The sequence below is a fragment of the Protopterus annectens genome, chromosome 11.part0 (genome assembly GCF_019279795.1).
Source record: "Protopterus annectens isolate FY-2018-M chromosome 11.part0, PAN1.0, whole genome shotgun sequence".
NCBI classification, from domain to species: Eukaryota; Metazoa; Chordata; order Ceratodontiformes; family Protopteridae; genus Protopterus; species Protopterus annectens.
The window spans coordinates 838,339,544-838,362,622 of NC_056745.1; the positions used below are offsets into that span (position 1 = coordinate 838,339,544).

General features: G+C 43.2%; 1 protein-coding gene across 4 annotated transcripts in view; it reads right to left on the reverse strand.

Moving 5' to 3' along the window:
• Positions 1-814: 814 nt before the first annotated feature.
• Positions 815-23,079, reverse strand: part of NUDT5 (nudix hydrolase 5) — a 623,744-nt gene continuing 601,479 nt past the window's right edge. For all 4 annotated transcript variants that reach the window (XM_044088255.1, XM_044088256.1, XM_044088254.1 and 1 more), the window contains exon 11: positions 815-1,050. In XM_044088255.1, coding sequence (XP_043944190.1) covers positions 941-1,050 — 110 coding nt within the window. In that variant the 3' untranslated portion in view covers positions 815-940. The remainder of the gene's footprint in view (positions 1,051-23,079) is intronic.

A 23,079-nucleotide genomic window follows, 5' to 3' on the forward strand; every position in this document is an offset into this window, starting at 1 on the left:
TTTGTGATACTCAAACATACTTGCTCTGACCCCTTCACAATATGTTTAAGCATAAACAGAAATCTTTCATACAAAAATAAAGGGCAATCTGCACTAGGACACAGGACTGGCTTACACCCAAGAAAGGGTGTCCAGGAAGCAGTTAACTGAGCTTAGGAAAGTTGGTCATGCATCACAACAAGAAAGTAAAAGTTACCACTGATCACTTTCCAAGCCGAAAGTATAAGCCCCAATAAAAAAAAAAATCAATGTTAAAAGTTGATTTTTATATAAAGCACCATTTTACACAAAAAATCCTTAAAGAAGCCTGCCAGCAAAAGTAAGCTCTAATGAAAAAAAATCTGTGACAACATTCAAAGGGGCAGAAATGTCCTAAAACAGATTAGACAGAATAAAATAATTTTTCTGTAAAATATAGGTGCGGAAGGTAATCCTCAGTGGGGAACTTATCTACCCAGCATTGCTGAGGGGATAACTAAGTGTTCACCTGAAGCCCACACAGAAATGCACTTCTTTGGCTTCAAGAAAGTTCTGAACTTTTTGAGATATAGTCACTGATTTTATTCTTTACCTGTAGTGCAGAGCAGTGGCTTGACCCGATTCTTGACAGGAGATCCCACGTAACTTAGTTTACTGCTGCTGTGATCTAATTATGAACATTTCCAATTTTCCTTCAAATGACAAAACATGTCCTTCAAGGATGCATCTGCAGTCATAAAGTTTATTTGTACCGTTTCAAATGCTTACTAAGTAACAGTCCATTATTATGTAAAGTTTCTATAATACTTAAACAACCAAAGCTAGTGCACAACACTTTTTAAAACATCCGATTCTTTATTTTCTGTAATAATATAACTCATGTATTAAATACAAATTAGTACGTTTGCAAAGTAAATCAGTTCTATTCAGAAATCCATTAGCAAAAGAATAACCAACATGTTCAAGCCTTTAAAACAGGAAGTTGGGCAGGCTTTAATATTGCATCAGTTAATCCCAAGGCATAGACGTAAACTCTGGCATCCACCACAATGTCCTCCTTCTGCACCATTTCTGTTAAAGCAAAACAAGTCAATGTACTAATTGAACAATGATACTAAATGTTATTTATGCTTTCTCAGAAACGTTAATGGTTAGTTGTGACACTCAAAACAATAAACTGTGATTTAAAAAAAAACATTGAATTTTGCTGTTACACTTTTAAATCAGTGCCACCCCCCTCCCACTCTGCAAGTTATGACACACAGAACAAACTGCAATCCCAAAAAAACAGTAATTTTGAAACTGTTATTCCTTCCACTGCTGCACATGCATAGTAACTCCTAGATCACTACCTCTGAGTAATGGAATATTCTATACTCCATCCTCAGGCTTAATGTATATTCAACCCCACATCCTCACTTTCAGTTTTGTTATTTCAAGGATCACTATTATAATCTTCAGAATTTTAAAGGGCACCCAAAATTTCAGCACTTATTATGAATGTCTGCTTAATCAAATAACTAAAGATAAACATAGCTTTAGCATACTCTAATTTGATGATTACCTTTTTTATTAGCATATTTTTACATATGGTTTCATATATAACCAAGTCAACAATCCTTAAAACATTTTCAAACTGCACATAAAACATAAAATACACAAATGGCATTTTAAACAAGTAATACACTATGAAGACTTCAAAACCACTGCACTCTACTGATACGTAGGTGAAGTAAAATAAAAAGGAAAAAAAAAAGCTTAGTGCATCTTAAAACAAGCAGTCAGTGCACAGCATTAAGGCTATAAACTATTAATCTTAGCATGTAGTACAGGATGCTATTCTCTCAGCTTGTATTTGCCTGCTGTGTGCCTGAGTACTAATCCAGAAACTGCTCCCAGGTTACCACTGAAAACAGGATTTTGTCTAGTAGGTTTGCCAGAGTAACTGATGAATTAAAAAAATATATGTTTTAAGATATATCACTGAAATCTACCTTACACTGCAGATATTTGGTCTCAGAAATTTAAATCTACTTTAAATTTATATTTAGTCTCAGACATTCAAAGTAGATTTTACCTTTTCTATACCAGATTTTATAAGAAAGAAGTGGTACATGGCTGGTAAATGATACCAGACAATGGCAAAACAAGTAGTGGATTTCAAAGTAAAACTGCAGAAATCAGAGGTTAAAATGAGAGAAAGAACTGTTAAATATGAGGCTTCTCAAGAGGAACTACTTAAAAAAATAGTCTCAGACAGCATGCAGAAAAAACTTGAAACTTTCTGCTATACACAGAAACTGGAAGGAACACGTTGCATTAATTTTACAAAATATAACTGGACTGGTATTCCACAGCAGAATTTGCCAGTTGAAAAGGCACACCATGTGTATCCACCAAACTTGGCATAAGAAAGCAGCCAAAACCTATATTACTTAAAATACAGTCATACCAGCAGGACGAGCTGTTCCTGACAACTGTGGCAGGAGGTAAACATTTTAAAAACTGGGGGAAAACAACAAACTACCACAATCACAAAATAAACTCCTTATACCAGTGTGTGTGTGGGGGAGCAGAACGAGCATAAAAGGAGGGAAAATTAGATATCAGTAAGGTTGGTCTGTAGAAAAACAATACAAAAGTGTATACTTGAAGAAAAAAATTACAAAAGAATTTGCACTTAACTTTTCCAAAAGGCACTTACAAATAAATAAAATAAAATAAATAAAACACTTGGGCTGTTTGGAGGCATCATTGCCAGAATGGCTGCAGTGAGATCTGGAGAAAAGCAACAGCAGCAAGGGGTATGGAGGAGGTCCAGCTTGTGAGGAGTTTGTTGCGCCTTCACCAGGGGACACCAAGGCACCAGTCCTGATGTTCCAGTGACAAGACAAGACCTAAAAAATCACAGCATATGGTAACTGCAAGAAAAGCATGCCGGTTCAAGGAAAGAATACTGCTCTGAAGCCAGGAAAAGTCATCAATATATCTATTTACAGATGAAAGAGGGCTAAACCCTTCTGGGTACTTAGGTAGAAGAGGAGCACAAGTCAACTGGCAGCTGTCAACCCCAAAAGCCTTTGAAGTCAGCTGACAGAACTAAGGCTATGCCACAGATGGACAAGACGTGCTGAGCAAAGATTGGATGCAGACCCTAAAAAAATCTACTAATCAAGTTAATGTGCAATATTCTCCAAAAGTAATGAAGGGAATGTCCATAATAGCATTTGGAAAAAATCCTGTAAAAATTACTGATAAAGATTTTTTGCTTACTCAGAAGGAAGAAAAAAATGAGTCTGCTATGAGATGATAGATCCAGGGGATGCCCTCTAGATTGAAAAAGTCTTGCACAATGTGAACTACCGGCCAAAACCAACAGAGTGTAAAATGGTAGCGAGAGTGGATGCTATAAGTAGAGAAAAGGACTGTGATTTAGATGTTGAAAGAGACAGCTATCCCCAAAATGGATAACCTACTGAGGCACAGAAGAGAGTGACCTCAAGCAGAGAACACAGAGGATCAATCAGGGAAGAAAGAGAGTCTGAAAAGGCATTTCCAGCAAGGACTTCCAGATATATAATCCTGCACATCGACAGCTAAAAAGGAAATATCTATGGAACAAGGCCTATATAAATAAAAATGATGCAAAAATATAGTCATAAACCAGCTATAAGGACAAGGGAGTAAATGACTAACTCCTGAAACCACACAGATGCCCTTGAGAACAGCCATCATTTTCTTTAGACTTGTGTTTTTTCTGAATTTTTTCCCATTTCCTTGAGCTTGAAGACTGAAGGAGTGTGCTCCACAAACCAAGTCTGAGGCATCTGTGGTCAGAATCTGGTTTGGGTGGTGATCCTGAAGGGTACTCCTATGTTCTGACTGAAAGCACAGATTCAGCACTGAGATTCCCTTTTTAGACAGGGGCGGAGTGGAATTTCCTGGATGAGGAATTAATTATGCCGATTCCAAAACATCTTTCAAAGTACCACTGGATTTTCCATAGCTGATGCCTAGCTACAGGAATCAGCGACACATGAGGCCATGTATCCCAGATAAGTTCATAGGAGGTTACTAGGCCAGTGGCTCCAGAGCCCTTACAAGCCTAGCGATGTTAATCACAAGTTGCCCCATCTGTTCTTATTAAGTGAATATATTTTGCAGAGCTTGTCTGTGGTCTACACTGAATTCCCCCTCCAAGAAAGATATGGGTGCCACCCCTGGGGTGAATATACAGTCTCCCATCCATTTGTTCAGGTTGGGCTTGAATAGGGTCAGTGACGGGCTCTGCTTCATGCGAACTGGAAGCTTGTTCCAGAGGACAGCAGTCTCTGGAGGGCACATTTGTCTCTCCAGTATGTTCTGTTAATGCCACAGGCTAGGTTAAGATTCTTACAGTTACTGACTCTTGTGCTGTTAGATTTGTGCATGTGAAGCATATCCATCAAGGCAGGGTCAAAGACTGCCCTGTAGGCCAGGCACAAATCTCCTCTCAGCGGCCTATGCGATACAGAGTACAGTAACAGGGCTGTCAGTCTATTCATGTATGTCATGGTTTGCAGGCCCTGTATTTTCTTGGTGAGGAACCTCTGTGATCTCTCCAACTGCTGAAGGTGTCTGTTGAGGTATGTGCAAAAGGGAGCATTGTACTCTATTAGTGGTCTGATGAGGGTCGAGTACAGTGGGGCTATAACATCTTTAGACCCGGATGCCCCTTACTTATGAGGTACGCATGCGATACCCTTACTTATGAGGTACGCAATGTAGAATGCTTTCCTTACCACAGAGGAAACTTGGTGGTTGAAGTTCAGATTGCTATCTACCTGTGTTTTAGGTCTTGCACCACTGGGTTTGAGCTTAAGGGGGTGTTGTCAATACTGTAGTTAGTAGGGAATTCTACACTGCCAAAGGGGATAATAATGCACTTTTTTGCATTTAGTTTTAGACCATGGTTTTGGCACCAGTCATTTGTGTTAGCCCTTCCTGTAGTATGTTCTGTAGTATGTTAACATCATTGGGGGATTCAATGACTGCATCCAATTTGCAATAATCAGCGAACTTGGTAAGCCAAAAGCAGTCTAATTTAGCCTGGACTTCAGAGATGAAGCTAGTAAAGGACCCAGCACAGAACCTTATGGTAAGCCACTGGTGACGGGTCTACTGGCAGAGGTGGAGTCACCAACTTTGACAGTATGTGTTCTGTTAGTGAGTCAAATGGTTACCTATCTATAAGGGTTAATCCCTAATTTTTTTTTTATTTCTCCAAATATTTTGGATTTCTAATACCATGATGGGAATGGACCCCATTCCGAAGTCGAAGTATGATTAATGTTCATGAAATTAGTACTATTTCAATCTTTGATGTCAGCCAAAAGTGCTGTTTGCAGCACCCGCAGTGTGTCCAGTAATGACTCCTTCTGCAATTCATATGGAATTACATGGATTGGTAACGTATCTAAATATGACTGTAGATTTTTTTTATGAGACCTGTTGCTCCTACTACTATTGGAACTATCTGGGTATCTTTCTTTCACATTGCTCTCGTTTCTGCCTGCAAATCCTGATAATTTATGACTTTATATTTCTCTGTACGCAAGACACTCTAGTCACTGGGTGTGGTGATTTCAATGATAAATGCTACTTTTGTCTTCTTTTCATGGACCACTATATCTGGTTTTCTAGCATCTATCTTTTGAACTGTTGGTAATGGATAATCCCATGTGATGTAGACTTCATTTTCTAAGATGCTTTGTGGCTCATGTTTCCAGTGTTTTTTAACCACTTCAATACCATAATGTTTGCACCATCCCCAGTCAATAATATAATATAATCCCTAACTGAGAGAGTTTTTCAATGATACCTGAGTAGGGGATTGTGTCAAAAGCCTAAGCCAGATCAAGATAGGTGGTATGCACTGTCTTACCTTCATCCAGGGTTTGGGTTGGGTCTAGAGTTTGAAGGTCACCTATGTCCTTGTTGATAGTCTTTGCCTTTTCTAATTTCTTCATATCTTTTGGGTTTCTAATACCATGATGGGAATGGACCCCATTCCTAAGTCAAAGTACAATTAAAGTTCATGAAATTAGTATTGTTTCAATCTATCTGCTTGCAGATCCTGGTATTTTATGACTTTGCGTCTCTCTGGACGCAAGACACTGTAGTCACAGGGTATGGCGATTTCAATGATCAATGCTACTTTTGTCTTCTTTTCTTGGACCATTACATTAGGTTTTCTAGCATCTATCTTTTGAACTGCTGATAATGGGTGATCTCATGTGATATAAACTTCATTTTCTATGATGCTTTGTGGCTCATGTTTCCAGTGTTTTTCAGCCACTTTGATACTATAATGTTTGCACAATCCCCAGTGCAACAGTCTCATCACATTATTATGCCTTTCAGTACAAGTCCTTCTGCCATTAGTGTGTCGCAACCAGCAACAAGGTATGTAACTGTTTCCAATTCAGTTTTACAAAAAAAGAAGTTATGTACTCACCATAACGTTCCATTTGAGTAGTTCTACTTCATTTGTCTTCAACCTGTGGGATACCGGATCCGAGCCGGCAACCTTACTAGCATCTGCTCCGAGCTCCTCCTCCTACCCATAATACACCTCCACTACCTGCCAACCCCCAGATCAAGTTTGCTGAATATTATACTGATAACCAGACCTGAAAAAATATTTGTGACCTATAACTGCAGCCCGTAGGCTGTTCATATGCCAAGGTCCTGGGGAAGAAGGGAGGGAGGGAAGGTTGAAGACAAATGAAGAATAATTACTCAGATGGAATGTTATGGTGAGTACATAACTTCTTTATCTGACATAGTTTACTTCATTTGGACTTCAACCTGTGGGACAGAGTCCCCAGCTACTAAACGCCTGGGAGGCCCTCGTGGAAGGATATTCCGGAGCACCATGGAACCAAAGGATGCTCTCCTTCTGGAAGTCAAATCCAATTTGTAATGAGAAATAAATGTATGAGATGAGGGCCAAGTAGCTGCAGAACAAATATCATCCAAAGAAACTCTAGACCAAAAAGCCGCAGACGTAGCCACTGATCTAGTGGAATGAGCTCTCACCTGACCCAGAGGAGAAATGCCTCTGTCCTTATAGACCTGGAGGATGCATGAAGAAAGCCATCTAGCAATAGTGACCTTGGAGATAGGTTTCCCCAAAAAAAGGTTTATAGAAGGATACCAAACAACTGATCAGATTTACAGAAATTTTTTGTCCTGTGTAAATAGAATCATAACTGCCTATGAGCATGCAGCAGGTGGAGTTTGTATTCCATCTTGTTAGTAAAATTAGGAAAGAACACAGGCAAATTGATGGTCTGATTGATATTGACTGGTGATGCCACCTTAGGAAGAAAGGATGGATTGGTTCGAAGAGAAACCCTATCTTTGTGAAAAATGATATAAGGAACTTTGATGGACAAGGCCTGCAGTTTTGAAACCCTTTTGATAGAGGTAAACCCACCAGAACAGCTGTTTTCCAAGATAAATATTTCAGATCTGCGGTTGCATCAGGTTCGAAAGGCGGAGCGACCAAAGCTTAAAGAACCATAGTAAGGTCCCATGGGGGAACAGGATCCTTGACTGGGGGGGGGGGGGGGGGGCGTAACAAAAAAGTGCCTTTGATAAAGGTTTTACACAGTATGGAAGAGGCTAGAGAGGCAGACTTCTCACCCACATGAAAATGAGAAATGGAAGTCAACTGAACCTTGAAAGCAGAAGAACTAGCTCTGTGTTGAAAAATATCAGCTAGAAAATCAAGAATGGCGGAAACAGGAGCCGTGAAGGGGTCTAAACTCCTTTGAGAGGCCCAAAAGGAAAACATTTCCACTTGCTGCAATAAACCTTCCTGGTTGAAGACTTGCAGCCACCAAAATAGACCTAACTGAAGAGGATAATCCATGAGTCCTAGCAATCAGGGGAACTGGAGCAGCCAAGCTGTGAGCTTCAAACTGTCCAGATTCAGATGAGAAACCCACGAAGGGTGTGAAATCAGATACTGAATGGGATCCAAGACCCAAGGCAGAGCCAGAAGATGAGACCAAAGGAAGGGAAACCATACCTGGTGAGGCCAAAACGGGGCAATGAAGATCACTTTGCTCCCCAGTCGACGAGCTTTCTGTAGAAACCTCGGAATAAGAGGTACTGGAGGGTAAGCATACAGAAGACCGGGAGGCCAAGCATGTACTAGAGCATCTCTGGGGGACTCCCCGGCAGGGGGTTCAATGTGAAAAACTCACTGCACTTCGCGTTGGAAGGAGATGCGAAGAGATCGCAGCAAGGCTGACCCCACTTGCAGAAGACCTGTTCCGCTAATGAAAGATTCAGAGACCACTCGTAAGGCATCAGAATAGTCAGATTTAACCTGTCCGCTAGGATGCTGGACTGTCCCAGAATGTGCGTTGCGATGAGAAAGCGACCGGCGGAGATTGCCCATTCCCAAACTCTCATGGCCTCACGACAAAGGGGGTAAAGATCTGGTCCCTCCCTGTTTGGTAATATACCAGACCACTGACATGTTGTCTGACTGAATTGCAATCATTCCCACAGGAAGAAAGGCATGAAGGGCCTGCAGCGCTAAACGGACCGCCCTCATCTCTAGAACATTTATGTGCAAGCTAGTCTCTACAGGGGACCACAGGCCTTGGACTGTCCTGCCTGAACAATGCCCCCCCACCCGAGTTGGGAGGCGTCCATGGTCACTGTGGCTTGGGCCGGGGCTTGAATAAAGGGTCGTCCCTCCAAAATGTTCGAAGAACACATCCACCATATGAGGGACGACTGACAGACTCGACTGAGTTGTACTGGATATGGCAATGGAAGTTCCAACAGAGACCATTGTACAGCTAAAGTCCACTGTAGAATTCTCAGATGTAACCGGGCACATGGGAGAAGCGTTATAGTCACAGACATTGAACCTAAGGCCCTCAACACTGACTCCGCCATTGAGAGATGAGAATGGCAGATTAGAGAGACATGCATCCTCAGGTTTTGTACTCTCTCCGAGGTCAAGAAGATTTTGCACTGTAAAGTATCTATCCTTGCGCCAATGTAGTCTATCACCTATACAGGATCAAGGAGTGATTTGAATGTGTTGACTGTGATCCCCAAACGCAGGGCAAGGATCAAGAAACAGCCCCGGGTTTGGGAGAGTAGATGCCTGGTGGGAGCAGTGAGGAGCCAATTGTCCAGTTACGGATAGACCTGAATCCCCTGAAGCCTCAGGTCAGCAGCTACCACCGCCATCACTTTGGTGAACATCCTGGGGGCTGTGGTGAGACCAAAGGGTTGGGCTCGAAATTGGCAATGATTGACTCCTAGCCAGAAACGGATGAACCTCCTGGAGCTTCTGTGCATTTTTATGTGATAGTAAGCATCCTGGAGGTCTAACGAGCACATCCAGTCGCTCTCTTGCAGGTAAGGCATGATGGACTGTAGTGTGACCATCCAGAACTTCTCTTTGGCAATTGACAGATTCAGGGTAGTAAGGTCCAGAATGGGCCTTAAGTCCCCCCGTTTTCTTTGGCACCAAAAAGAACCTCAAGTAGAAGCCCGATCTGGACTGATGTGGGGGGACTGTTTCGATGGCTCATTTTTCTAGCAGCTTGGAAATTTCCTGTGCTGCTGCCTCCCTTTGCGTGGCTGGTATGCCCAGGAGGTGTTTGGGAGATTTGGGGGAACCCACAAAGGGGACAGAGTATCCTCTGGATATGATCTGAAGCACCCAGTGGTCTGATGTTATGGACTCTCATGCCACAAGGGGCAAGGACAATCGTCCCACAAATGCCTCCAGAGTAGAGCAGTCGGGCCACCCCTCAGGGTTGCTGCCCGGGTCAGTCTGAGAAAGGTTCTCAAGACCCAAAATTCCTCGGAACCCCCTCTGCCTCTGGGCCGGTGTCCATTCTGTGCCCCACTGCCTCTGGGGGAAGAAGAGCCCTGAGTGTCCCAGGAATACTGTGACTTCCAGAACCACATCTTCTTTTGCCCTCCCTGGTTCCAGGAAAAGGACCTTTAAGGGTTCGAGAAGCAGATCCCAACAGCAGACAGTGTCAGTGTCTTCCTGTCCCTCTCACTCTGGACTAACGTCTCTTTGACGGTCTTACCAAAAAGAGTAGATCCGTCATAAGGGGCTTTTGTAAAGGATGCCTTGAAAGGTTCCAAAAATTGACAATCTGAGCCAGGCGTTGTGCCTCATGGACACATTGGACCCTGCCGCCCTAGCCGCTCTTTCAGTAGCATGTGACAGGAGTCGCATGGACGTGTTGGAGACTGCTTTCAAAGTGGCCATCCTTGCGGAGAACAAGACCCCGTCATTCTGCGACATGGACTTGGGGGGAGACACCTTCAGCTCCTTTACCAGGTCTCATGAGAGTCTCGTGACATGGGCCAGGTAGTTTAGCGCCCTAATAAAAAAGGCAGCTGAAGCATAAACCCGCTTCCCCAGGTGGCCCATCATCCACGACTCTCGGTCAGGAGGATGAACCGAGGAACTCTCCTGGGCTAGTTCCTTCTTTGTGGCTGCTGCTTCCTCCATAGCGTCTATGGGGGAGCCCTTGCTCCATGCCGGCCTATCAGAAGGTGGACTCAAAATCTTGTCAGGCCTTTTGGGAATTGGTTCCAAGATGTCCGGCTCCTCCCATGCCTGCAGGGTGACCAGGTCCACCAAGGGATCTGCGGGAGGGGACACCCAGGAAGTAGATGGCCCTGTGCCGAAAGCCTCCAGGAACATGGACTCGTCAGAAGGTGGTTTGGGGGCAGACTAACCTCCCCACTGGCGATGGATTTCCATGAGGTCTCCAAAGGAGACATCCTCGGGAGGTGACCTGGGGGAACCTTCCCCATCATCCAAGTCTGTATCCTCGGTGAGGGACTTGGGGAGTCCAAGTGCCTCCTCTTGCACGTATGGGGGACTCGCAAGCCACTTGCTCCTCAGGGGGAACCGTCTGAGGCTCCTCGAGCATGGGCTGTCCCTCTGGTAAAATGATGGGAATCGTAGAGACAGCCAAGGGGGTTGGGCCAGAGTCCGAGGGGACAGTCAGGGGTTTCAATCCAGCATTGAGAACCCTTTCTACTACGTCGAACGCCAAGGGAGAACGAACCTCCTGTGGAACCAATAAGGAGACCGGTCTCCCTGGATCAGACAGAATCGGAGCCGGGCCCAAAGTGGACAGAGCTCTGAGGGAGGGAGCTTGGCCCGACAAAGGTGGAGCCAATGAAAAAAGTTCCACTCCCTCAGATCCAACACCTAAGCTCCAGCTCCAATCCAAGCTGAGTGGATCAGACATGCTCCAGGCAGCTGTCGGTGTCGAGGAAGCAGGTACGGTCGGCGCTAACCCAGTGACTAAAGCCATCTTTGGATCCGAATACTCCGAACCCAGTGGACGGATTGGAGAAGGAGAAATCGGTTGGAAAAAAGGAAGCAAGCTCCTCCACTCCTGAGGGAGAGGGGGCTGGCAAGATCCCAATCTGGATTTGAGTACGAATGAGCCTCCTCAACATTCTATCCATGTTGACTTCAGATAAAGACCGGGTGGACCTCGACAAGGCCACGGACTCCGACCTTGTGGGTCGGGGCACCGAGGCCCTAGATGCACAGTGCGTCTCCTCCGGCTCCAGGGAAAATCTTGGAGATCGGAGCCAAGGGGAGTCACAGACCCTAAGTGTCTTGACCGGTGAAGGGAGGTCCGGAGACCTCTTACGTTTCTCTCTCAACTTCAACTCTCTCTCCTTCTCTCTGCCCCTTTTCTGCTCCACTTCCGCAGGCTTTTGCACAGGAGGTTGAGTCCCAGCCTGGGAGGGAGGAGAAGCCAGGGGAAAAGAAGAAGGAGAGGCAGCCACAGGAGCCGCTGTGACCGAAGCCGAAGATGAGGCAACTGTCTCAGAAGAGGGAAGAAGGCCTTTCAGGACCAACTTGCCATTCCTGTCTTTGATGGCACGCAGGTTAAACCCCGCGCATATAGAGCAATCTGTACTAAGATGGGCCACACCCAAGCACATAACACAAAAAGTGTGGCCATCTGCAGGGGATAACTTATGGCCACACTCAGTGCATCTTTTAAATAGCTTATCAGCCATAGTATCAGTGGAAAAAATAACAGAAAACAGTATTATTTTTTTTCCTCACTGAAATACCCACTCACCACACTAACACACAGAACACACTGAGGGGGGGGAGGGGAAGCAAACACATACACCAACTACTCTAAAACTAAGCTAACAACTCTAAATTTAGAAAACTCAACGGACCAAGTGAGGGGAGGAGAAAGGGGAACCTACACTATCACTACCTAAAGTTAGAAGAGAAAAAAAAATAGACTTTTTTAAAGAGTTTTACACCCACTTACAACCTGGAGCTTTGGAGATCAGAATGGTTCAGTTAGTTGCGGCAAACGAGATTTGGGGGTTGGAAGGTAGTGCAGGTGTATTATGGGTAAGGGGAGGAGCTTGGAGCTAGAAGCAGATGCTAGTAAGGTTGCCGGCTCGGATCTGATTTGTATCCGGTATCCCACAGACACCATCAAATGGGTGACATATACGAGAGCAAACAAACTCACCCAGAGGTTCCTGGACTTTATAAATCCAAGTTTAATGGGTGAATGGCAACACAGAATATTAACGGTGACAGAGAGTCACCCTGGAATATCCCCCTTTGAATTTTTATCTCTGGGATAACCACCTGTCCTTTATCATGGCTTAATTACAAAGTGGTCTGCCATTGTTTCATGGTTACTGTAATGTAGTCAATCAGTGTAGGGTGTATCTTATACATTTTTAACCACTCTTTTATCTGTTATTGTGGAATACTATCAAATACCTTTTTTGTAGTCAATCCATGCCATACTTAAGATTCTTTTTACAGTTCTCCACTATAACTTTATTTAACAACAAATAATCCTTTGTTCTTTATTGGTCCACTATGATTATTTCCATGGCCTTGCAGATGAGACTGGTTAGACTTATGGGTCTATAGTTCAGAAGGTCTGTTGATGGACCCCCTTTCTGCTAAGGGATTACTGTTGCTGTTCTCCACTCTGCTGGAACAAAGCCAGTTTTCAGACTATGGTTAGAGAGACCACTAAATGGGTCTGATAGGTCCTTTTTAGATTGCTTAATAAGCATCCTGGGATGTTATCTATCTGTGTTTTGGCCTTGAAGGCACAGATAAGACCTAATCTCTAGAGATACTACGAAAAGGACTGGTGTTGGATATGCTTTGAGGTGTGGCTGGTGCAGCCAGGGGGGTGACAGGTCTGCTCCAAATCTCTCAGCTAACAGGTTGGCAATTTCCTCTGGTGCAGTATGAGTGGTACCATTTATTACCAGTTCTGCACAAAGCTGGGCATTCTCTTTTAGGTTTCAGACATAATTAAAGAATGCCTTAGGATTATCCTTAGCTTGCGACTATTTTATCATCATACTTAGCTTTCGAGGACTTTACAAGCTTTCTGGTTTGCTCGTTTCAAGCTGAGAAGGGAATTCTTCCTCTGCTGAGTCAGTTCTCTTTTATTCTTAGACATCAATTTCCTCTTCTTGTTACATAACCTGTTTATACTTGCGGTCCACCAAGATAGCTGGTTTTTCAGGAGGACCTGGTTTTGATCCAGTCAGGTACAGCAGCGTCTATACAGCTGCTTAAGTGTTTCTACAAGGAATCTGAGTACACCTCCGCACTGGAGTCACTGCTGTCTGTGATTGCAAGGGGTATAAAACTTTGTATACCACTGCTTAGTCTGAAGTTAGCTGTGGAAAAGTTTTTCAATTTTTTTGCTCCTTTGGGGGTGTCAGGTCCAATAGTTACTTCGAATGAGACAGTTTTATGGTCCAACCTTACCAGGAAAGGCATCACACAAGGAGGAGTGAAGTGAATCCCAATGTTGGTGAGTACTATGTCTAGGGCATTTGAGCCCCTTAACAGATGTGCAGACAATCTGTTCCAGAGCATTTGGATTAACAAAGTCCAAGAGCCTCCGGGTGAGTGTGTTTGCTCTCGTATATGTCACCCAGTTGATGGAAGGATAGCTGAAATCACTCATGACTAAGTTCTTGGGCTTTATGGAGAGTGATTCCAGTAAGTCCAGGTAGGTGGTGTGCTTTTCTTGGTTCATGACAGGGGACCTATAGCTAGCAATGATGTGGTAGGATATTTTGCATAGAGTTAATTGGACATGGAGTAGTTAGACAGAGTCATACTGTTTGACCAGACTTGAGATATACTTGGCTTTAATGAAGATGGATACCCCTCCACCTTTGTTTTTTTTCACACTCATTCTGAGGTCTGAACATGTGGATGGAATTGCAGCCTTGCACGGTCAGGGTGATCTCCGCAGCCTTGAACCACGATGTCTCAGTGACTCTACAGATGTCAGCATCTTCCAAGGTGAAGAGTGCTTCCAGGGAGTGCAGTTCATGTCTAGACATCTAGCATTAAGCAGCAGAAAGTACAGTTTTGTACCTACCATAAATGTAGATGTTCGAGTGCTAATACAGCTGCAGTCATAACAGATGGGTTCTCCTGCCATCAGGCGGGTCCTCAGTCGGCCGAATTCCAAAGTCTAGGTCCGGTTGTCGTCGCTTCTTCCCTGATGTCAGGGTATAAAGGAACCAGCCAACACCATTTTCTTCAGTTTTTCTTGCCCCAGATGTCAGGTGCCCCCAGAAGGAAGGCAATACATAAATTTGTGTAATAATGCAGTGCAATATAATCAAAATACAGTAGTTGCAAGCAAATACATCATAAATGAATACCCCAATCAGGTTGTATGAGGATGTGTTAGCCTATAGGCCTGTTCAAGAGGGATGGAGGAGTGCACTGCAGCTGTATTAGCACTTGAACATCTACATCTATGGTAGGTACAAAACTGTACTATGTTCATACAGCTGCAGTCATAACAGATGGGTAGAATCCCAAAGCTAAGAAAGGGGTGGTAGGCACTAGGAGGAACTAGAAGGAGCCAAAATGCCCTGCAAGACTGCAGTGGCAAAGCCTGCTCTGGATTTGGAGTATAATGGTAGGTTGTAGTGCTTGGAGAAGGTATGAACTCCAAGTGGCTGCTTCCAAAATATCCTTGGTAGGAACTCCTCTGAGGAAAGCTGCAGAGGTGGCTGTGGCCCTGGTGGAATGAGTTCTAATGCCTGTAGGTACAGTTTTGCCATGAAAGGAGTATGCAGTGGGCTATCTATTTTGAGATTGTCTGTTTGGAAATTGGCTTTCTTTGAGCTCCTACAGCATAGGACACAAAGAGCTGTTCTGATTTCCTGAAAGGCTTTGTTCTGTCCAAATAATAACGCAGTTGTCTGAGGATGTCCAAGGAATGTAGCAATCTCTTCCCTTTGTTTTGAGGATTAGGATAAAAAGTAGGTAAATGTATGGCCTGATTTAAAGCTACCCTGGATACCACTTTAGGCATAAAGGACGGATTGGTTCGTAAGGAAACTCTGTCCTGATGGAAGATGATAAAAGGCTGGACAGCCATGAGAGCCTGTAGTTCTGAAACTCTACAAGCTGAGGTGATAGCCAGAAGGAAAGCTGTTTTCCAGGACAAATATTGCAAATCTGATGAGGCAGCTGGCTCAAAGGGAGGCAAGGTCAATTTTCCAGAATGAAATTAAGATCCCAAGCAGGTATTGGTTGTTTCCTTGGAGGTCTTAGATTCTTAGCCCCTCTGAGGAACTGTCTTAAAAGAGGGTGAGAGAATAAAGGTGGATCAGTGTTGTATTCTGCAGAAATGGCTGAGGCATGGATTTTGATGGAGGAGAATGAAAGTCTACTGCTTAGCAGCTCAGCCAAATATTGTAGTATTTGAGGTAAATTCAGATTTCCAGGATCCTGGCCCTTTTCTCATTCCAGACACAAAACCGTTTCCATTTTGGAGTAAGCTTTTCTAGTTGATGGCCTTCTGGCCTCCAAAATGACATCCTGCACCTCCTTGGAGAGTAGGGCCTGTTGTGATGCTAAGGAATCTTCCATGTTTAGCTGGCTGTAAAGAGTTTTGAAGCTGTGCTGAGTCAGAAGAAGAGGCATTAGAGGCAGGGTCCATGGTGGGGAATGCATCAGGGTTGCCTTGGCCAGTCCGGAGCAATGAGAATCATCTTTGGTCTGTCTGCTCTGGTTTTCAATAGGACTTTGGGCAGCAGAGGAATACACTGTCATTGATGTCCAACTGAAAGAGAGATGGAAAATCCTTGAGCAGAATTTTGTCAATTGGTGATTTTTGTGGAAGGTAAAGAGATCTATGTCTGGCCTTCCCCATTCTTGGATTATTTCTGTAAAAACTTTTGGATGCAATTTCCACTCGTGTGGATCTGTCATACTCCTGCTTAGGTTGTCTGCCAGCATGTTTTCCTTGCCTGGCAAGTACTGTGCTTGTAGTTCCATTTGAAAGTCCATGGCTATGTTCCAAAGTGACATGGCCAGTCTGCATAGGGGGTAAGAATATGTTCCTCCCTGTTTGTTTATGTACCACATAACTGTGGTGTTGTCCGTTCTTATCAATAGTTGACCTGGTTGTAGAAAGTCCTTGAACGCTATTATAGCATTTATTACTGCTAGCATTTCCTTTTGATTGATGTGAAGGTGCTTTTCTTTTTGGGACCATTTGCCCTGAATGCACCAATCTGTCATGTGCGCCCCCCCAGGCGTAGTCCGAGGCGTCTGTTGTGATGACTTGATTTGCTTGAGGCTTGCTGAATGGGAGACCTGTGTTTGCTTGACATGCTTGAGCCCACCACAGAAATTCCTTTTGCAGACATGGAATTAGTGGTATCATTGTTTCCAAACTGTGGCTGTGTTGAGACCATATGTTTTTCAGGTACCATTGTAGTTTCCTCATATGCAGCTTTGCACATGGGTTTAGTAAGATGCAAGATGCCATGAATCCCAGAGCCTGCAGGATTTTCCTTGCAGTCAGCCTGGTGCAATTTGCTAGTGCTCTGAAGTATTGAATTAGTTGCCCCTGCTTCTCTGGCGTGAGGTAGGCCATCTGGGTGTTTGTGTCTAAATTGGCACCCAGGAAAATTATCTTCCGAGAGGGTATTAGCCTTGATTTCTTTTTGTTGACTGTGTATCCCAGAGAGTTCAACAACATTATTACATAAGCCAGATGTTTCAGAAGAATGTACTTACTGTCCGCTTGGATCAGGCAGTCATCCAAATAGGGGTATATTTGTATCCCTTGAAGTCTGCAGTAGGCAATTACTGATGCCAGGCATTTCGTGAATACTCTAGTAGATAAGCCAAAGGGCAATGCAGAGAATTGATAATGGGTTGAACGTGCAAGAAATCTGAGGTACCTTCTGCAATTTTGTCTGATTGGGACATGCAGGTATGCCTCCTTGAGGTCCAATGTTACCAGCCAAGACTCCTTGCCCAGCATGGGAAGAAGTTGCTGTAGAGTGAGCATCTTGAATTTTGTTTAGGATGGATAGGTCCAAAATAGGTCTCCAATCTTTTCCTTCCTTGGTACCAGAAATAGCCTGGAATAAAAACCTTGACCTTGTTAGATGCGTAGGGTACCTCTTGAATAGCTTTCATGTTTATGAGATCTGTAATTTGCCTTTGTGCCTCTGCCCTTTGATTGTGTGGCAGGTTTGGCATGCCCCTCATTTTTGGAAGGGTGTGAAAATGGAATTTGTAGCCGCTGTTTATAATGTCCAGGATCCATTTGTCCTTTGTGACAATATGCCAATTTTTTGAAAATAATGCCAGCTTTCCTCCTAAGGGGGCTGCCATTTGAGACTTGGTTGGCATGCAAAGGGGAAAGTTATTGGGTTTGCTTTCTGAAAGATTGCGAGTTTAATTCTCACCACCTCTTTGTGTAGGAGCTTGCCATTGTCTGCCTCCATACGATCCTTGGGATTGTCCTCTGCCCCTCGAGCCTGTATCTGCCTCTTTGGGGTCTGTCCGTGGCAGGAAAGGACCAGCTTTTGGAAGGCCAATTTCTACTAAAAAATCTTTCACAGTTTGCATTGATTTAGCCTTTTCCTCCATTTTCCTCAGCATTAGCACCAAATAGTACATCCTTTTGAAGAGGGTCGCCAGTAATTTAGCTTTAACATGATCAGGCAAGGCTTGTTCCTTGAGCCAGGCATGATGACTGATCCTGTAACAGCAGCTCTACATGAGGCCTCTAGAGCATCAAAACCACATTGTAAGGTATGCTTGCAGTTGTTCTGCACTATGCATCAAATCCTGCAACTCCTTCAAGTCTGGTTGTTCAGGTTGTGACATTTTACTTTTCAATTGTGATAGCAAAAACTGTTGGTATTTTAGCATATGGAACTGACAGTTTAAGGCCCTATATACCTTTTTGTATAGAAATTGGTGTGAGTCAGGAACCCTGTAGTACCTGTCAGGCTTAACTGGAGCTGGAGGTAGAGTGTCCGCAGGCCTCCCAGTAAACATCATCTAGGATGTCCAAGACAGGAGGTATAGCCAGAGGCCTGTGCTGAGGTAGCAAGAGAAATTCCCTAAGCCTTTTCTTGGAATCTGAATAATCTTGGCCTTCCCAGTGGAAGTGTTCCCTTAAGGTATGCAAAGTTTCCCCAAATGAGTAATCCGCAGGGGGGATACAGAAGGGATGGACTCCTCCGCATCAGTCTTCAAAAGGGGAGTAAGAATGTTCCTGATCATCAGAGTGCTCTGAAATAATGGAGCCCGGATCAGAAGAGGGGGAATCTTCCTCCACTCTGGGCCTTTTGTCCGGTGGGGGCGGAGAACCTCTGATAAGAGTAATTAAATCCTCAGCCATTTTAAGCATCTGTTTCTTAGGCATGGGGCCTGTAGATGGGCCCTGTGTAGCTTGTCTCTTAGAGTGCAAGGCTGCTTTAGACTTAGTGAAAGCCTTGATGGAGAAAGAAGCGGAAGGTCTGAAGACACCTTGAGTGGAGGTGGACCTGTCCACATTCTGAGTTTCAATGCCAAGAGTGGCATCTGTAGCCAGGGTGTGGGCGAGGAGCCTGGCTTAGGTGTGGTGTCAGTAGAGGCATAATATAATTAAATGCTTTCCCAAAATAATGCTGGGTGAACTCCGCTCGACACTTAATGGTGCGCTTGTTGAATGTAGCACCTAAACAAGGTATACAGAGGAATGGAAATCCTTATGCGGTATTTGCTTCCCACAAGAAATACAATTATTAACTTTGTCTGACATCGGTCTGAGGCAAGAAAAGTTTTTTCAAGAAGACTTGGTTTCCAAATTTTCGTAATCTCAGGAGCTGGAATGCTTCTGCTTCGCAAGAAAGACTGAAGAAAATGGCGTCGGCTGGTTCCTTTATACCCTGTCGCACTGACATCAGGGAAGAAGCGGCGACAACCGCGGACCTAGACTTTGGAATTGACCGACGAGAAACCGCCGCCTGACGGCAGGAGAACCCATCTGTTATGACTGCAGCTGTATGCACGATGAACATCCTTGATTTTGCCTCGGTGGATTTTGTTATGTTGGACATTTTGTTATTTCGACATTGTGTAAAATTGTCACTATTGGGGAGGCAAGCGCCTTTGTCAGTATCCGAAAGCCTAGACAGGTGCAGACCATCTTTTGCAAAGCAGTGTGGCCTATCGACCATGTCATCCCAGGCTGACAGATACTGGATCCCTCTGGACTGACAACCAGAAGTTAAGCCAATTGTTGAAGTCCATTATTTATTTTTTTGTTCATACAGTGGCATCATCCAGGGAGATGGTAGAATGCTGCTTAGGGTTAGGGTCATTCCTGCCTGGGATGCATAGTCTGAGAGATCATTCATGTCTCTCTTCATACAGTCCAGAGAGGTAAGTCTCAAGTCATTCACCCCAACATGTACTATGACCGAGTACTGTATTAAGCATAATACGAAACCTTTTTATAGGCACATAAGATGTGGAAGGAGTAAAGACATACAAACTGACAAACTGTGTGGAGATTCTAAAATTTATTCTCAGACACAACAGATTTATAGAAATATTCACAAAATCTTACGCAAAACAGTTTGGCGTCACAAAGAGAGAGTGATAAGTTGTCCTAGTGGCATCCAGGTAACCACACAAAATGGAATCAAATTAGATTATATTGAAAAAGAATTGTGCAAACTGCATCCAAACAAAGCACAGGGAGAAGACAGAATTAGTAGTAATGACCTGAAAACACTTCAGCAAAAACTTACAGTACCATTATATCTATTATTTACTAGGTCATATAAATATGGGGAGATTCCTCAAGATTGGAGACATGCATTTATTAAACCTATCCTTAAAGGAAAGGGGAATAGGACAAATCCAGAGTTATATACACCATTGAGTCTACTTCCATGTTGTGGAAAAACAATGGAGAAGGTAATATTGGTAAGTTATTATCAGAACTGGATAGGTTGGGACTTGAAACCATGTATAAGCATGCATATGTTGAAAATAGATCTATTACCACCTATAACATGATGTTCTATAACAAAATAACAGCTATTAATGAAAAATTGTGGTGTGATGTAATTTATATAGGTTTAACTTCAGCATTTGGCAGGGTCATATATAAAACACAATAAATTAGAACAACTAGGTATTGATGTACTCTTGATAAGATGGCTAGCGGCACGGCTTACAAATAGGACATGGCAAGTACCATACAGCAATTGGACAGGTGAAATTCTTGGTTACACTCAGGGTATCCTACAGGGCTCTCTCCTAGACCTGTAGTTGTTTAGATAGTCTTTCAGACCTAACTTTTTCATCTGAAATGTTCTACAGTTTATATGAAACTGGGTAAACTGATTACATGTGTTTCAGATAAGGCATGTCTGCAAAAGAACTTGACTAAACTGACTATTTTGGCAAGCAGAATAATATACTGATAAATACATCAAAAACTAGGCATATGAGATTTGGGAGACAAACTTAAAGGTGAATATTTAATACAGCATGCAGTGATTGAAACTACAGATTAATTTAACAACCTGGGTATATGTATAGATCCAGCTTTGAGTTTTTCTAATCATATTAACCACTTGGTTAATGATATAGAACTACTGGTTGTATAAAAAGATTTATAAAGTCTAGGAATTGAGAAATGATGACGTAATTGTTAGTTATATTAGACCCAAACTTAAGTATGGAATAACAATGTGGAAACCTTATAAGAAAACAAGCATGAGTAAACTGGAAAAAAGTACAGCGGAAACATACCAGGGGCATCCATGGATGTGAAAATTTAAGTTATTATGAAGGACTAAAATAACTGAACTTGTAAAGTGCCTCTTATAGACATTTAAGAGGAGACATTCTGGTACATAGGACATTTAGAGACAACTATCTCTGGCAATGTTTAGGGTTATCAAAAAGTACTAGAGAATCACCAGACAACCTATGTGGAGGATTCTATAGGACTGAGAAGTGTGCTAATTGGTTCTCTAAAAGCAGCTGATGCATGGAAGAGACTACCAAGTTATAGTAAAGCAAGTACTAGTTTACATATTTTTAAGAACAGCCTGGACCACTTATTATGAGAACAAGTGTTTTGGTATATTGGCAGGCAGGCAGAATGGCATTAATGTCTCTGCCTGAAATATTTAAGTATGTAACGGTACTTCCTGTTGAGTGACTCGAGTGCATGCTTGATCTGATGAATCTTGGCACTTGACAGGCAGCTGACCGTGACCTTCTCCTTGTCCAGCCTGGTGAGAGGAACATCTGTGTGTTTCACTATGGAGTCACCTATGACCAGGACATTTGGTTTAGGGGTGTTTTGCTTTACGGGCTTATTTGTTGAGACACATATGTATGTGTTATTATTTGTAGTGGTATTTATTTGCGTAAAAATGTGTGCACTTTGTTTACATTTGGGAAGTCTCTGAACTTTTGGTAGACTTCTAGTAAGTACCTTCACATATGTGGGTCTATGTGTCATGTCTTTAGTTTGTCTTAGAGGTGAAGAGTGTATACAAACAACCTGTTTGGCATCTGGTTTGTTACATGACAGAAGTGATTTCAATTTCATAGTGCGTTACATCTCTCAAATAGGGTATTTGTTTGCTGTAGGAGTAAATAGTTGTCAGTATACATGAGGGAATTTGTACATTGACTCAGTATTCCCATGTCACTCAGGCTGGCCAGAGAAATGGTGGGAAACTGTCCATTATAACAGTTTTTTACCGTACGAGTTATTAGGGAAAAGAGTGGGCTAGACTGACCAGCTTTTGTGCAAGGACTATCAAGCTATTAGGGAAAGGAGTGGGCTACACTGACCAATTTTTGCACTAGGATTATCAAGTGTTGTTAAACTGAGTATTGTCGATGATAGGTGTGACAATGCTGCTCAGCACTCAACTAAGCTACATTTAGTGCAACAGAAAACCTTGTGAGGATTCCACTGACAGTTGTCTAGGGAAAAATTGTGTTTGCATCTATAAAGGGCACTGCTAACCCCCGTTGCACGATGCTCAGTAATGAGCAAACACAAGGGCTAAATACAGGTGAACTTACAGTTTTAATCTAATCTACCAATAGGAAAGTATACAATGAACTTTCCTCCAGCAATCCCCAGCTCAGACAAGCCTGGATCCAAACTTTTTTACCATAAGGGTGCTGGGGAGCCTTTCTTAATGTAAGATGGCTTGATTACTGCTTGACTGTAACAAAAAAATAGAAGTTATGTACTTACCATAATGTTCCATGTGAGTTGTTTATCTCGCCTTTATTCTCACTGATGGGTTCAGAGCTGATCCTCGGCTCCGACACGGCCGATGGCAAGCTCAAGGTTTGCCAGTAGCTCGAGGCCAAGCCCCTTAACTCACAATGTACTGCTGGAATTACCTCAGATCTTGTTTGCTGTGAATAACAGTATATACAAATATACAAACATGTACATACTCTCTTATGTATATCTACGAAGAACTCTTCCCAAACGGCAAGAAGAAATATTGAATAACCAGGCTGGTACTAGCCTCTAAGTCAACAGTCAGCCAAAAGGGGTAAGGATGGAGGGACGTGAGAATAAAGGCGAGATAAACAACTCACATGGAATGTTATGGTAAGTACATAACTTCTATATGTGAAGTTGTTAAATCTCGCCATTTATTCTCATTGATGGGTAGCGTCCCTAGCACCCTCAACCCTGG